General features: G+C 52.3%; 1 protein-coding gene across 1 annotated transcript in view; it reads left to right on the top strand.

Moving 5' to 3' along the window:
• tbata (thymus, brain and testes associated) overlaps positions 1-12,204 on the top strand; it is a 34,771-nt gene extending 22,567 nt beyond the window's left edge. Inside the window, exons 8-9 of the mRNA XM_060938700.1 lie at positions 11,439-11,491; positions 11,962-12,204. Of these exons, the coding sequence (XP_060794683.1) occupies positions 11,439-11,491; positions 11,962-12,032 (124 nt within the window). The 3' untranslated portion in view covers positions 12,033-12,204. The remainder of the gene's footprint in view (positions 1-11,438; positions 11,492-11,961) is intronic.
• Positions 12,205-16,708: the final 4,504 nt, after the last annotated feature.

Here is a 16,708-nt window from a genome sequence, read left to right as displayed (position 1 = left end):
GGGGTGTGAGTGACTCTGTGTGGGGTGTGTGACTCTGTGTGGGGCGTGAGTGACTCTGTGTGGGGCGTGTGAGACTCTGTGTGGGGTGTGTGACACTCTGTGTGGGGCGTGTGAGACTCTGTGTGGGGCGTGTGAGACTCTGTGTGGGGTGTGTGACTCTGTGTGGGGCGTGTGTGACTGTGTGGGGTGTGTGTGACTCTGTGTGGGGTGTGTGACTCTGTGTGGGGCGTGAGTGACTCTGTGTGGGGCGTGTGTGACTCTGTGTGGGGCATGTGAGACTCTGTGTGGGGCGTGTGAGACTCTGTGTGGGGCGTGTGTGACTGTGTGGGGTGTGTGACTCTGTGTGGGGTGTGTGTGAGTCTGTGTGGGGTGTGAGTGACTCTGTGTGGGGTGTGAGTGACTCTGTGTGGGGTGTGTGACTCTGTGTGGGGTGTGTGAGACTCTGTGTGGGGCATGTGAGACTCTGTGTGGGGTGTGTGAGACTCTGTGTGGGGCGTGTGAGACTCTGTGTGGGGCGTGTGAGACTCTGTGTGGGGTGTGTGACTCTGTGTGGGGCATGTGTGACTGTGTGGGGTGTGTGTGACTCTGTGTGGGGTGTGTGACTCTGTGTGGGGCGTGAGTGACTCTGTGTGGGGCGTGTGAGACTGTGTGGGGCATGTGAGACTGTGTGGGGCGTGTGAGACTCTGTGTGGGGTGTGTGACTCTGTGTGGGGCGTGTGTGACTGTGTGGGGTGTGTGTGACTCTGTGTGGGGTGTGTGACTCTGTGTGGGGCGTGAGTGACTCTGTGTGGGGCATGTGTGACTCTGTGTGGGGCGTGTGTGACTCTGTGTGGGGCGTGTGAGACTCTGTGTGGGGCGTGTGTTACTGTGTGGGGTGTGTGACTCTGTGTGGGACATGTGTGACTCTGTGTGGGGTGTGTGTGAGTCTGTGTGGGGTGTGAGTGACTCTGTGTGGGGTGTGAGTGACTCTGTGTGGGGTGTGTGACTCTGTGTGGGGCGTGTGAGACTCTGTGTGGGGTGTGAGTGACTCTGTATGGGGTGTGAGTGACTCTGTGTGGGGTGTGAGTGACTCTGTATGGGGTGTGAGTGACTATGTGTGGGGTGTGAGTGACTCTGTGTGGGGTGTGTGACTCTGTGTGGGGTGTGTGACTCTGTGTGGGGTGTGTGAGACTTTGTGTGGGGTGTGAGTGACTCTGTATGGGGTGTGAGTGACTCTGTGTGGGGTGTGTGACTCTGTGTGGGGCGTGTGAGACTCTGTGTGGGGTGTGTGACTCTGTGTGGGGTGTGTGAGACTTTGTGTGGGGTGTGAGTGACTCTGTATGGGGTGTGAGTGACTCTGTGTGGGGTGTGTGACTCTGTGTGGGGCGTGTGAGACTCTGTGTGGGGTGTGAGTGACTCTGTATGGGGTGTGTGACTCTGTGTGGGGTGTGTGACTCTGTGTGGGGCGTGTGAGACTCTGTATGGGGTGTGAGTGACTCTGTGTGGGGTGTGTGACTCTGTGTGGGGTGTGTGTGAGTCTGTGTGGGGTGTGAGTGACTCTGTGTGGGGTGTGAGTGACTCTGTGTGGGGTGTGTGACTCTGTGTGGGGTGTGAGTGACTCTGTGTGGGGTGTGTGAGTCTGTGTGGGGTGTGTGACTCTGTGTGGGGTGTGTGAGACTTTGTGTGGGGCGTGTGTGACTTTGTGTGGGGTGTGTGACTCTGTGTGGGGCGTGTGTGACTGTGTGGGGTGTGTGACTCTGTGTGGGGTGTGAGTGACTCTGTGTGGGGTGTGTGACTCTGTGTGGGGTGTGAGTGACTCTGTGTGGGGTGTGTGACACTCTGTGTGGGGCGTGTGAGACTCTGTGTGGGGCGTGTGAGACTCTGTGTGGGGCGTGTGAGACTCTGTGTGGGGTGTGTGACTCTGTGTGGGGCGTGTGTGACTGTGTGGGGTGTGTGACTCTGTGTGGGGTGTGGGTGAGTCTGTGTGGGGTGTGAGTGACTCTGTGTGGGGTGTGAGTGACTCTGTGTGGGGTGTGTGACTCTGTGTGGGGCGTGAGTGACTCTGTGTGGGGCGTGTGAGACTCTGTGTGGGGTGTGTGACACTCTGTGTGGGGCGTGTGAGACTCTGTGTGGGGCATGTGAGACTCTGTGTGGGGCGTGTGAGACTCTGTGTGGGGTGTGTGACTCTGTGTGGGGCGTGTGTGACTGTGTGGGGTGTGTGTGACTCTGTGTGGGGTGTGTGACTCTGTGTGGGGCGTGAGTGACTCTGTGTGGGGCGTGAGTGACTCTGTGTGGGGCGTGTGTGACTCTGTGTGGGGCGTGTGAGACTCTGTGTGGGGCGTGTGAGACTCTGTGTGGGGCATGTGTGACTGTGTGGGGTGTGTGACTCTGTGTGGGGTGTGTGTGAGTCTGTGTGGGGTGTGAGTGACTCTGTGTGGGGTGTGAGTGACTCTGTGTGGGGTGTGTGACTCTGTGTGGGGTGTGTGAGACTCTGTGTGGGGCATGTGAGACTCTGTGTGGGGTGTGTGAGACTCTGTGTGGGGCGTGTGAGACTCTGTGTGGGGCGTGTGAGACTCTGTGTGGGGTGTGTGACTCTGTGTGGGGCATGTGTGACTGTGTGGGGTGTGTGTGACTCTGTGTGGGGTGTGTGACTCTGTGTGGGGCGTGAGTGACTCTGTGTGGGGCGTGTGAGACTGTGTGGGGCATGTGAGACTGTGTGGGGCGTGTGAGACTCTGTGTGGGGTGTGTGACTCTGTGTGGGGCGTGTGTGACTGTGTGGGGTGTGTGTGACTCTGTGTGGGGTGTGTGACTCTGTGTGGGGCGTGAGTGACTCTGTGTGGGGCATGTGTGACTCTGTGTGGGGCGTGTGTGACTCTGTGTGGGGCGTGTGAGACTCTGTGTGGGGCGTGTGTTACTGTGTGGGGTGTGTGACTCTGTGTGGGACATGTGTGACTCTGTGTGGGGTGTGTGACTCTGTGTGGGGTGTGTGTGAGTCTGTGTGGGGTGTGAGTGACTCTGTGTGGGGTGTGTGACTCTGTGTGGGGTGTGTGACTCTGTGTGGGGCGTGTGAGACTGTGTGGGGCATGTGTGACTGTGTGGGGTGTGTGTGACTCTGTGTGGGGTGTGTGACTCTGTGTGGGGCGTGTGTGACTCTGTGTGGGGTGTGTGACTCTGTGTGGGGCATGTGTGACTCTGTGTGGGGTGTGTGACTCTGTGTGGGGCGTGTGACTCTGTGTGGGGTGTGTGACTCTGTGTGGGGTGTGTGAGTCTGTGTGGCGTGTGTGACTCTGTGTGGGGCGTGTGTGACTCTGTGTGGGGCGTGTGTGACTCTGTGTGGGGCGTGTGACTCTGTGTGGGGTGTGTGACTCTGTGTGGGGTGTGTGTGACTCTGTGTGGGGTGTGTGACTCTGTGTGGGGGGTGTGTGACTCTGTGTGGGGTGTGTGACTCTGTGTGGGGCGTGAGTGACTCTGTGTGGGGCGTGTGTGACTCTGTGTGGGGCGTGTGAGACTCTGTGTGGGGCGTGTGTGACTCTGTGTGGGGTGTGTGACTCTGTGTGGGGCGTGAGTGACTCTGTGTGGGGCGTGTGAGACTCTGTGTGGGGTGTGTGACTCTGTGTGGGGTGTGTGACTCTGTGTGGGGCGTGTGAGACTGTGTGGGGCGTGTGTGACTCTGTGTGGGGTATGTGACTCTGTGTGGGGCGTGAGTGACTCTGTGTGGGGCGTGTGAGACTCTGTGTGGGGCGTGTGAGACTCTGTGTGGGGTGTGTGACTCTGTGTGGGGTGTGTGACTCTGTGTGGGGCATGTGAGACTCTGTGTGGGGCGTGTGTGACTCTGTGTGGGGTGTGTGACTCTGTGTGGGGCGTGAGTGACTCTGTGTGGGGCGTGTGTGACTCTGTGTGGGGCGTGTGTGACTCTGTGTGGGGCGTGTGTGACTGTGTGGGGTGTGTGACTCTGTGTGGGGTGTGTGTGAGTCTGTGTGGGGTGTGAGTGACTCTGTGTGGGGTGTGAGTGACTCTGTGTGGGGCGTGAGTGACTCTGTGTGGGGCGTGAGTGACTCTGTGTGGGGCGTGTGAGACTCTGTGTGGGGCGTGTGAGTCTGTGTGGGGTGTGTGAGTCTGTGTGGGGTGTGTGAGTCTGTGTGGGGTGTGTGACTCTGTGTGGGGTGTGTGAGTCTGTGTGGGGTGTGTGACTCTGTGTGGGGTGTGTGAGTCTGTGTGGGGTGTGTGACTCTGTGTGGGGTGTGTGAGTCTGTGTGGGGTGTGTGTGACTCTGTGTGGGGTGTGTGACTCTGTGTGGGGCGTGTGTGACTCTGTGTGGGGTGTGTGACTCTGTGTGGGGCATGTGTGATTCTGTGTGGGGTGTGTGACTCTGTGTGGGGCGTGTGTGACTCTGTGTGGGGTGTGTGACTCTGTGTGGGGTGTGTGAGTCTGTGTGGGGTGTGTGACTCTGTGTGGGGCGTGTGTGACTCTGTGTGGGGCGTGTGAGACTCTGTGTGGGGCGTGTGACTCTGTGTGGGGTGTGTGACTCTGTGTGGGGCGTGAGTGACTCTGTGTGGGGCGTGTGAGACTCTGTGTGGGGCGTGTGAGACTCTGTGTGGGGTGTGTGACTCTGTGTGGGGTGTGTGACTCTGTGTGGGGCGTGTGAGACTGTGTGGGGCGTGTGTGACTCTGTGTGGGGTGTGTGACTCTGTGTGGGGCGTGAGTGACTCTGTGTGGGGCGTGTGAGACTCTGTGTGGGGCGTATGAGACTCTGTGTGGGGCGTGTGAGACTCTGTGTGGGGTGTGTGACTCTGTGTGGGGTGTGTGACTCTGTGTGGGGTGTGTGACTCTGTGTGGGGCGTGAGTGACTCTGTGTGGGGCGTGTGTGACTCTGTGTGGGGCGTGTGTGATTCTGTGTGGGGCGTGTGTGACTGTCTGGGGTGTGTGTGAGTCTGTGTGGGGTGTGAGTGACTCTGTGTGGGGTGTGAGTGACTCTGTGTGGGGTGTGTGACTCTGTGTGGGGTGTGTGAGACTCTGTGTGGGGCATGTGAGACTCTGTGTGGGGTGTGTGAGACTCTGTGTGGGGCGTGTGAGACTCTGTGTGGGGCGTGTGAGACTCTGTGTGGGGTGTGTGACTCTGTGTGGGGCATGTGTGACTGTGTGGGGTGTGTGTGACTCTGTGTGGGGTGTGTGACTCTGTGTGGGGCGTGAGTGACTCTGTGTGGGGCGTGTGAGACTGTGTGGGGCATGTGAGACTGTGTGGGGCGTGTGAGACTCTGTGTGGGGTGTGTGACTCTGTGTGGGGCGTGTGTGACTGTGTGGGGTGTGTGTGACTCTGTGTGGGGTGTGTGACTCTGTGTGGGGCGTGAGTGACTCTGTGTGGGGCATGTGTGACTCTGTGTGGGGCGTGTGTGACTCTGTGTGGGGCGTGTGAGACTCTGTGTGGGGCGTGTGTTACTGTGTGGGGTGTGTGACTCTGTGTGGGACATGTGTGACTCTGTGTGGGGTGTGTGACTCTGTGTGGGGTGTGTGTGAGTCTGTGTGGGGTGTGAGTGACTCTGTGTGGGGTGTGTGACTCTGTGTGGGGTGTGTGACTCTGTGTGGGGCGTGTGAGACTGTGTGGGGCATGTGTGACTGTGTGGGGTGTGTGTGACTCTGTGTGGGGTGTGTGACTCTGTGTGGGGCGTGTGTGACTCTGTGTGGGGTGTGTGACTCTGTGTGGGGCATGTGTGACTCTGTGTGGGGTGTGTGACTCTGTGTGGGGCGTGTGACTCTGTGTGGGGTGTGTGACTCTGTGTGGGGTGTGTGAGTCTGTGTGGCGTGTGTGACTCTGTGTGGGGCGTGTGTGACTCTGTGTGGGGCGTGTGTGACTCTGTGTGGGGCGTGTGACTCTGTGTGGGGTGTGTGACTCTGTGTGGGGTGTGTGTGACTCTGTGTGGGGTGTGTGACTCTGTGTGGGGTGTGAGTGACTCTGTGTGGGGTGTGTGACTCTGTGTGGGGTGTGTGACTCTGTGTGGGGCGTGAGTGACTCTGTGTGGGGCGTGTGTGACTCTGTGTGGGGCGTGTGAGACTCTGTGTGGGGCGTGTGTGACTCTGTGTGGGGTGTGTGACTCTGTGTGGGGCGTGAGTGACTCTGTGTGGGGCGTGTGAGACTCTGTGTGGGGTGTGTGACTCTGTGTGGGGTGTGTGACTCTGTGTGGGGCGTGTGAGACTGTGTGGGGCGTGTGTGACTCTGTGTGGGGTATGTGACTCTGTGTGGGGCGTGAGTGACTCTGTGTGGGGCGTGTGAGACTCTGTGTGGGGCGTGTGAGACTCTGTGTGGGGTGTGTGACTCTGTGTGGGGTGTGTGACTCTGTGTGGGGCATGTGAGACTCTGTGTGGGGCGTGTGTGACTCTGTGTGGGGTGTGTGACTCTGTGTGGGGCGTGAGTGACTCTGTGTGGGGCGTGTGTGACTCTGTGTGGGGCGTGTGTGACTCTGTGTGGGGCGTGTGTGACTGTGTGGGGTGTGTGACTCTGTGTGGGGTGTGTGTGAGTCTGTGTGGGGTGTGAGTGACTCTGTGTGGGGTGTGAGTGACTCTGTGTGGGGCGTGAGTGACTCTGTGTGGGGCGTGAGTGACTCTGTGTGGGGCGTGTGAGACTCTGTGTGGGGCGTGTGAGTCTGTGTGGGGTGTGTGAGTCTGTGTGGGGTGTGTGAGTCTGTGTGGGGTGTGTGACTCTGTGTGGGGTGTGTGAGTCTGTGTGGGGTGTGTGACTCTGTGTGGGGTGTGTGAGTCTGTGTGGGGTGTGTGACTCTGTGTGGGGTGTGTGAGTCTGTGTGGGGTGTGTGTGACTCTGTGTGGGGTGTGTGACTCTGTGTGGGGCGTGTGTGACTCTGTGTGGGGTGTGTGACTCTGTGTGGGGCATGTGTGATTCTGTGTGGGGTGTGTGACTCTGTGTGGGGCGTGTGTGACTCTGTGTGGGGTGTGTGACTCTGTGTGGGGTGTGTGAGTCTGTGTGGGGTGTGTGACTCTGTGTGGGGCGTGTGTGACTCTGTGTGGGGCGTGTGAGACTCTGTGTGGGGCGTGTGACTCTGTGTGGGGTGTGTGACTCTGTGTGGGGCGTGAGTGACTCTGTGTGGGGCGTGTGAGACTCTGTGTGGGGCGTGTGAGACTCTGTGTGGGGTGTGTGACTCTGTGTGGGGTGTGTGACTCTGTGTGGGGCGTGTGAGACTGTGTGGGGCGTGTGTGACTCTGTGTGGGGTGTGTGACTCTGTGTGGGGCGTGAGTGACTCTGTGTGGGGCGTGTGAGACTCTGTGTGGGGCGTATGAGACTCTGTGTGGGGCGTGTGAGACTCTGTGTGGGGTGTGTGACTCTGTGTGGGGTGTGTGACTCTGTGTGGGGTGTGTGACTCTGTGTGGGGCGTGAGTGACTCTGTGTGGGGCGTGTGTGACTCTGTGTGGGGCGTGTGTGATTCTGTGTGGGGCGTGTGTGACTGTGTGGGGTGTGTGACTCTGTGTGGGGTGTGTGTGAGTCTGTGTGGGGTGTGAGTGACTCTGTGTGGGGTGTGAGTGACTCTGTGTGGGGTGTGAGTGACTCTGTGTGGGGTGTGTGACTCTGTGTGGGGCGTGAGTGACTCTGTGTGGGGCGTGTGAGACTCTGTGTGGGGTGTGTGACACTCTGTGTGGGGCGTGTGAGACTCTGTGTGGGGCGTGTGAGACTCTGTGTGGGGCGTGTGAGACTCTGTGTGGGGTGTGTGACTCTGTGTGGGGCGTGTGTGACTGTGTGGGGTGTGTGACTCTGTGTGGGGTGTGGGTGAGTCTGTGTGGGGTGTGAGTGACTCTGTGTGGGGTGTGAGTGACTCTGTGTGGGGTGTGAGTGACTCTGTGTGGGGTGTGTGACTCTGTGTGGGGCGTGAGTGACTCTGTGTGGGGCGTGTGAGACTCTGTGTGGGGTGTGTGACACTCTGTGTGGGGCGTGTGAGACTCTGTGTGGGGCGTGTGAGACTCTGTGTGGGGTGTGTGACTCTGTGTGGGGCGTGTGTGACTGTGTGGGGTGTGTGTGACTCTGTGTGGGGTGTGTGACTCTGTGTGGGGCGTGAGTGACTCTGTGTGGGGCGTGTGTGACTCTGTGTGGGGCATGTGAGACTCTGTGTGGGGCGTGTGAGACTCTGTGTGGGGCGTGTGTGACTGTGTGGGGTGTGTGACTCTGTGTGGGGTGTGTGTGAGTCTGTGTGGGGTGTGAGTGACTCTGTGTGGGGTGTGAGTGACTCTGTGTGGGGTGTGTGACTCTGTGTGGGGTGTGTGAGACTCTGTGTGGGGCATGTGAGACTCTGTGTGGGGTGTGTGAGACTCTGTGTGGGGCGTGTGTGACTGTGTGGGGTGTGTGACTCTGTGTGGGGTGTGTGTGAGTCTGTGTGGGGTGTGAGTGACTCTGTGTGGGGTGTGAGTGACTCTGTGTGGGGTGTGTGACTCTGTGTGGGGTGTGTGAGACTCTGTGTGGGGCATGTGAGACTCTGTGTGGGGTGTGTGAGACTCTGTGTGGGGCGTGTGAGACTCTGTGTGGGGCGTGTGAGACTCTGTGTGGGGTGTGTGACTCTGTGTGGGGCATGTGTGACTGTGTGGGGTGTGTGTGACTCTGTGTGGGGTGTGTGACTCTGTGTGGGGCGTGAGTGACTCTGTGTGGGGCGTGTGAGACTGTGTGGGGCATGTGAGACTGTGTGGGGCGTGTGAGACTCTGTGTGGGGTGTGTGACTCTGTGTGGGGCGTGTGTGACTGTGTGGGGTGTGTGTGACTCTGTGTGGGGTGTGTGACTCTGTGTGGGGCGTGAGTGACTCTGTGTGGGGCATGTGTGACTCTGTGTGGGGCGTGTGTGACTCTGTGTGGGGCGTGTGAGACTCTGTGTGGGGCGTGTGTTACTGTGTGGGGTGTGTGACTCTGTGTGGGACATGTGTGACTCTGTGTGGGGTGTGTGACTCTGTGTGGGGTGTGTGTGAGTCTGTGTGGGGTGTGAGTGACTCTGTGTGGGGTGTGAGTGACTCTGTGTGGGGTGTGTGACTCTGTGTGGGGCGTGTGAGACTCTGTGTGGGGTGTGAGTGACTCTGTATGGGGTGTGAGTGACTCTGTGTGGGGTGTGAGTGACTCTGTATGGGGTGTGAGTGACTCTGTGTGGGGTGTGAGTGACTCTGTGTGGGGTGTGTGACTCTGTGTGGGGTGTGTGACTCTGTGTGGGGTGTGTGAGACTTTGTGTGGGGTGTGAGTGACTCTGTATGGGGTGTGAGTGACTCTGTGTGGGGTGTGTGACTCTGTGTGGGGCGTGTGAGACTCTGTGTGGGGTGTGTGACTCTGTGTGGGGTGTGTGAGACTTTGTGTGGGGTGTGAGTGACTCTGTATGGGGTGTGAGTGACTCTGTGTGGGGTGTGTGACTCTGTGTGGGGCGTGTGAGACTCTGTGTGGGGTGTGAGTGACTCTGTATGGGGTGTGTGACTCTGTGTGGGGTGTGTGACTGTGTGGGGCGTGTGAGACTCTGTATGGGGTGTGAGTGACTCTGTGTGGGGTGTGTGACTCTGTGTGGGGTGTATGTGAGTCTGTGTGGGGTGTGTGTGACTCTGTGTGGGGTGTGAGTGACTCTGTGTGGGGTGTGTGACTCTGTGTGGGGTGTGAGTGACTCTGTGTGGGGTGTGTGAGTCTGTGTGGGGTGTGTGACTCTGTGTGGGGTGTGTGAGACTTTGTGTGGGGCGTGTGTGACTTTGTGGCCGTGTGTGACTCTGTGGCCATGTGTGACTCTGTGTGTGGGGGGGTGTCATTGCCTCCACACCTCCATCCCTTTAATCCATTACATTCCTCACATCCCTCACACCTACTACACAATCACATTTGTCTGTCACTTCCATTACTTCATCCAGTGGCGGCTGCTGGTTTTTAAAACAGGGGAAGCCCATTTTACGCATTCATCGTAAAACCTGTAGGCCGGATATCAAAGCATAGAAAGGTGTGCCCCATTAGCATAGTGAACTAGACAACCCCACCTAGTGGCAGAAAGTATTTTTGCTTGTACATTTCATGTTATAGTCTGGCTTGCCAGGCTAGTGCCTCATATCCTTAATCAAAAATATCACACATCCAAAAATCACTGGCTATTCAACGAAGAGCCTTGAACATCATACCCTGATATGCAACACAGAGTCTTTAACACAACACCCAGCTGTGCAACACATCTTTGAACATCTTCTGCAACACAGTCTGGAAATTCATAACCAGGTAGGCTATGCAACACACAGAACCTTGAATATTATACCCAGGTATAACCTATAACACAGAGCCCACCATTCTCTTAACATTACTGAACAATATACACACTTCAGATTCATGAACATGAACACTATTTATGCACAAATTCTGCCCTCCGCTCCTTTTCCAGAAAATGGTCTGTGACCCTGTCATACCAGCTGGTTGTGCTTTCCAGAGACTTCACCAATTTCTGTTAGCAGCTAGCACTGCAGATCCCAATGAGGCTCAAGCTAGCCTACAACCAGATTGAACTACAAATGAAATAAACGAGTGAATTCACGAATGATCAAACTGATAGAATGGATGAAAGTTAACGGAGCACAACGAGTAATATTTACATTTATTTACAGAGTAATGTACAGAGACATCAATGAGAAGAAACGTTTATATGAAAAGAAATTCGGACAGCACTTTGGCACACGACTACACTTTCTCGACATCCGCTGGGGACTGACTGATCATGCTTCCATGTTCCTCGCCGACGCCGAAGTACAGAGCCCACCCTCCTCATGTCTTTCAAACACTACCTCCAATAATCCTTCATCAGCCCGGCTTCTTGCCCCTCCCACTGTCTCGTTTAGTCCCAGAGAAGCCCGGCTTCCCTGGAAGTGACGATTTTGTCGATTTTAACCAATAACAACTAGCCGAAATTGGCTGTTCAGAGCCGTCTCATAGACTGCAACGGATACCCAGCTGCCAGCCATAGAGCCCATTGAAATAAGAAAGGTTACAGCCAGTGTTGCCAGATTGGGCGGTTTTAAGTGCATTTTTGCGGGTTTTGAACATATTTTGGCTGGAAAACGTCAGCAGTATCTGGCAACGCTGGTTACAGCCTGGCAGCAAAGGTGATTCTCGTAGCGAACTGCAAGTTCGTCAGACATCACTCAAATAAGTTACAGGATAGTTATGAACGTAAATACAATCTTGGGCATATATTATGTTATGCAAGTTATTGTTTTAATGAGAATTCAACATTGTAGATGCCGCAGTTTGGGGAGAGAATTTTAGGGGAAGCTCGGCTTCCCTTGTTGTCTCTGAGAAATCGCCCCTGACTCCATCACATTCCTCCATCACACCAGTTACACCATCAAATTCATCACATCCATCCATCCATCACATCCATCAATCACACACACACACACACACACACACACACACACACACACACACACACACACACACACACACTAACGGGTCTGTCTCTGTGACTGTAGTGTGTGTTCAACTGGAGCGACGGAGAAAGAGAAAGCAGTTAAAGAGAAACCAGGTAATACCGTGTGTGTGTGTGTGTGTGTGTGAGAGATTGATGGATGTGATGAATTTGATGGTGTAATTGGTGTGATGGAGGAATGTGATGAATGTGGGAGTAATGGAAGTGACGGATGAATGTGATTGTTTCGTGGGTGTGATGGATGTGATGAATGTAATGGATGGATGTGATGGATGAATGTGATGGTGTAATGGGTGTAATGGCTGAATGTGATGTATCCTCATTTCTGCAGCAGAACCTTTTCCTGGCCCTTTGGTACTCTGTCTAGAACCTGTAAAATCACCTGAAACTTAGAACTTTATAGCATGCACTGATATTCAGCTGCTTTAACAAAACTGAGCTTCAGTCAAACACTGAAGAATTTAGTAATAAATCAGGGCCAGAGTGATTAACTCCAGCTTATTCCCTTAATCTGATTGTGTGTGTGTGTGTGTGTGTGTGTGTGTGTGTGTGTGTGTGTGTTACAGAGCTGATTGGAGATGCCGAAGTCTTGCGAGTTCAAACGGACGAGAGTGAAAACTTTGATTCTGCAAGCTAACACACACACACACACACACACACACACACAATTATAAAAACACAATTCAGTAATTATAATTAGTTTTGGAAGTAGCTACACGAGGCAATAATCAGTTACTGGACACACCATAATACACTTCACCTCTAAAACTATCATCACTTCCCTTTGTTCAGGAGGACAGTGGGGTGTCTCAGTGGACTAAGTTAATGATTTGGATGAATATCACATTATGCTGACTCCATTATTGTCTTCTGTTCTCTAAAATAAAATAAAATAATCATAGTACTGTGTGTGTGTGTTAATGTCAAGGTTGCTTTAGTGTTTTATTCCTCTAATACTACAGCAATTTGCAGGCATTTATAATTTGTTTATTTATTAAAGAACTGTTTACGTTACAGTTTGCTGTAATGTCAGTGAAATTAGTTACTTCCTGTTGTCACTGTCCTGTTGTTACAGCAGCGATAAACAGTCTTTCCCTCACAAGTCTATCTGTTTGTTGGAAAACTGACTTCAGGTTCCATCTTTACCTCTGACTGTTATGATTATGTGGAGCGTCTGCTGCACGAGTCCCTGTGAACGAGCCGTTACTATAGAAACGACAACATATTATAACATTAATATAAACCTGTCATCTGCGCCTTCAGACCAATCAGCATGCAGAACTCAGCAGCAGTGTGGTGTAGGGGCGTGGTATAGACGTGTTCAGTAAACAGATGCAGGTCGAGGTGTCAGTAAGAGCAGCGCTGTGTTAATTCCACACTGCAGTGTGATGTAGAGACCCCACAGGACACGCCTCCAGGAGGGTCGTATAAAAATTTCTGAATTGGTGCAAGAAATATTTAAAGGAAGAACATTTATACACGGGACAGCACGGTGGTGTAGTGGTTAGCGCTGTCGCCTCACAGCAAGAAGGTCCGGGTTCGAGCCCCGTGGCCGGCGAGGGCCTTTCTGTGCGGAGTTTGCATGTTCTCCCCGTGTCCGCGTGGGTTTCCTCCGGGTGCTCCGGTTTCCCCCACAGTCCAAAGACATGCAGGTTAGGTTAACTGGTGACTCTAAATTGAGCGTAGGTGTGAATGTGAGTGTGAATGGTTGTCTGTGTCTATGTGTCAGCCCTGTGATGACCTGGCGACTTGTCCAGGGTGAACCCCGCCTTTCACCCGTAGTCAGCTGGGATAGGATCCAGCTCGCCTGCGACCCTGTAGAAGGATAAAGCGGCTACAGATAATGAGATGAGATGAGATGAGACATTTATACACATGCACTAGAATGTATTTTTTATTTCTGTTGATTTATTTTCCTTTTCATTTCTTTCCTGCACTGATTATTCGACACTTCTGTCAAATATATATAATATATCAAACAAATCAGGATGAAAGCAGGCAAGAAAGAAATAAAATAGCATTTGTATTTTAATGGAGAATACTACTCACACAACTAAAAACTCAGTAACACACACACACACACACACACACCACACAACACTAACACACACCACAACACTAACACACACAGCAACACACACACCACAATACTAACACACACCAAAACACTAACACACACAGCTAAACACTCAGTAACACACACACACCACAACACTAACACACACAGCTAAACACTCAGTAACACACACCACGACACTAACACACACCACAACACTAACACACACAGCTAAACACTCAGTAACACACACCACGACACTAACACACACCACAACACTAACACACACAGCTAAACACTCAGTAACACACACACACACACACACACACACACACACACACACACACACACACACCACAACACTAACACACACCACAACACTAACACACACAGCTAAACACTCAGTAACACACACACAACACACACACACACACACACACACCACAACACGAACACACCCCTCAACACTAATACACACCAAAACACTAAGACACACAGCTTAACATTCAGTAACACACACACCACAACACTAACACACACAGCTAAACACTCAGTAACACACACACACACACACACCACAACACTAACACACACTTCAAAACACTCAGTAACACACAAATCACAACACTAACACACACCACAACACTAACACACACTGCAAAACACTCAGCAACACACACACACACACACACACACACCACAACACTAATACACACTGCAAAACACTCAGCAACACACACACACACACACACACACACACACACACACACACACACACACACACACACACACACCACAACACTAACACACAGTGCAAAACACTCAGTAATACACACACCACAACACTAACACACACCACAACACTAACACACACAGCTAAACACTCAGTAACACACACACACCACAACACTAACACACACCACAGCACTAACACACAAATCACAATACTAACACACACCACAACACTAACACACACTGCAAAACACTCAGCAACACACACACACACACACACACACACACACACACACACACACACACACACACCACAACACTAACACACACTTCAAAACACTCAGCAACACACACCACAACACACACACACACTGCAAAACACTCAGCAACACACACACACACACACACACACACACACACCACAACACTAACACACACTTCAAAACACTCAGCAACACACACACACACACACACACACACACACACACACACACACACACATACACCACAACACTAACACACAGTGCAAAACACTCAGTAACACTAGCACACCAGAACACTAACACACACAGCTACACACTCAGTAACACACACACCACAACACTAACACACACAGCTAAACACTCAGTAACACACACAATGTAACACTAACACACAACAAAACCTACTGTAACACTATTGGACACTGTAACAGACTTCAATACACACAGAGTAACACACACTGCAAAACCCACTCACACAAACACACTAAAACTAGCACACACTGTAACACTCTGTAACACACATTAACACACTGCAAATCAATTTATACTACTACTACTACTAATAATAATAATAATAATAAACATTACACAAAGGATAACACAATAAACAATGAATATAAGGATTAAATAATAAAAAAATAAAAGTTACAAGCGAAACAAATTGAAATGAAGATAATTGTTTTTAAATAAAAAGCAATTTGTACAACAATTAAGACATTAAAGAACAACAAAAAGAAATAAAATGATCAATTCAGTGAAATGCAAACACACTGCGCTGAATATGCACCCCTCTATATGTGTGTGTGTGTGTGTGCACGCGCGTGTCCACACATGTGTGATGAAGGCCACAAGTTCTTATCTGACATTAACACATCTGCCAAATTCTCATTAACACACTGAATAAACCAGAGCACAGTCGGATGTAACGTGTGTGTGAGGGCAAAAGACTGAAAAACACATCATAACACACACTAACACACACACTAACACACACCATAACACACACTGCACAACACACTAACACACACTGTAACACACACTGCACAACACACTAACACACACTGTAACACACACTGCACAACACACTAACACACACCGTAGCACACACTGCACAACACACTAACACACACTGTAACACACACTGCACAACACACTAAGGGCGTATTCACACCTACGTTGTTTGGTCCGGACCAAACGACTAAACGAACCAAATTTCCCTTGGTCCGGACCTTTTGGGTTGGTCTGAATACAAACCACCGAACTCTGGTCCGGACCAAACAAGCGGACCGAGACCGAGCTGCAAGGTCGGACTCGGTCCGGACCAAAGGAACCCTGGTGCGGATCTTTTGGAGGTGTGAAAGCAGACCGGACCTAATCTGACAGTTTTGCTTTTTTGTACCTCGGGAGCTTCCATCGTTTGTCGAGCATTATGGGAAACAGAGTCTTGACACTCCACCGCAAAGTGCAAACACTGTTTCGGTTGTCAAGGGAACCTTACAACAGTCGTTCAGTCATTCAGACCAGTGGTAGGCTAGACTACAGAGTACAAAAAACGAGTAGGGGGCAAACGTGGGCCGAGGAAGAAACGCGCACCCTTGTGGATATATGGGCAGATGTCCACGTATCTGAGCTTTTGGAGAGAACACACAAAAATGCCGACGTGTTTGCTGTATTCAGTGAGAAAATGAAGGAGAAGGGGTTCACGCGCTCCCCAGAACAATGTCGGCTAAAAGTGAAGAAACTCCGTCAGACCTACATTAAAATCAGGGACATTCTTTCAAAAAGTGGCGGTACTAGCGACGCAAAAAAGAAATTCCTCTATTACGATGGATAAGGCGAATATCCCGACACATACCTCCTCCGTCTTGCGTGAAGAGCCAGAACTGTCACAACATGGTGTGCGCTCATCAGCGCTATCCTCTGTAGCCGCCTTGCCCTTTGAAGTCGTCGTTGATAAATTACTTGTACAACAGCATAGTAATCGCACAATTGTGAAAACAGTAAAAACTGGAAAAAACTTATAGCTTTGATGACATTAAAAAGAATAACAGCACGGAAAGCCTCCATGACTACTTTTGAACTTAACGCTTTGTGCGCGTGTCGTCTCTGACCAATAGCTGAACGACCTCAGGGCGCGTGGCTTTGTTGACAGATTTTGGTCCGCTTACTAAAATGTACAGTGTGAAAGCGAACCGCACCAAAATGAAAAAATAAAAAAAACATTTGGTTCAGACCAAAGCAAGTGAACTATTGAACTATCCT

This window comes from Neoarius graeffei, chromosome 14 (genome assembly GCF_027579695.1).
Source record: "Neoarius graeffei isolate fNeoGra1 chromosome 14, fNeoGra1.pri, whole genome shotgun sequence".
Taxonomy (NCBI): domain Eukaryota; kingdom Metazoa; phylum Chordata; class Actinopteri; order Siluriformes; family Ariidae; genus Neoarius; species Neoarius graeffei.
Note: the sequence above shows the minus strand (reverse complement) of the source record. Positions and strands in the feature narration are given on the sequence as shown.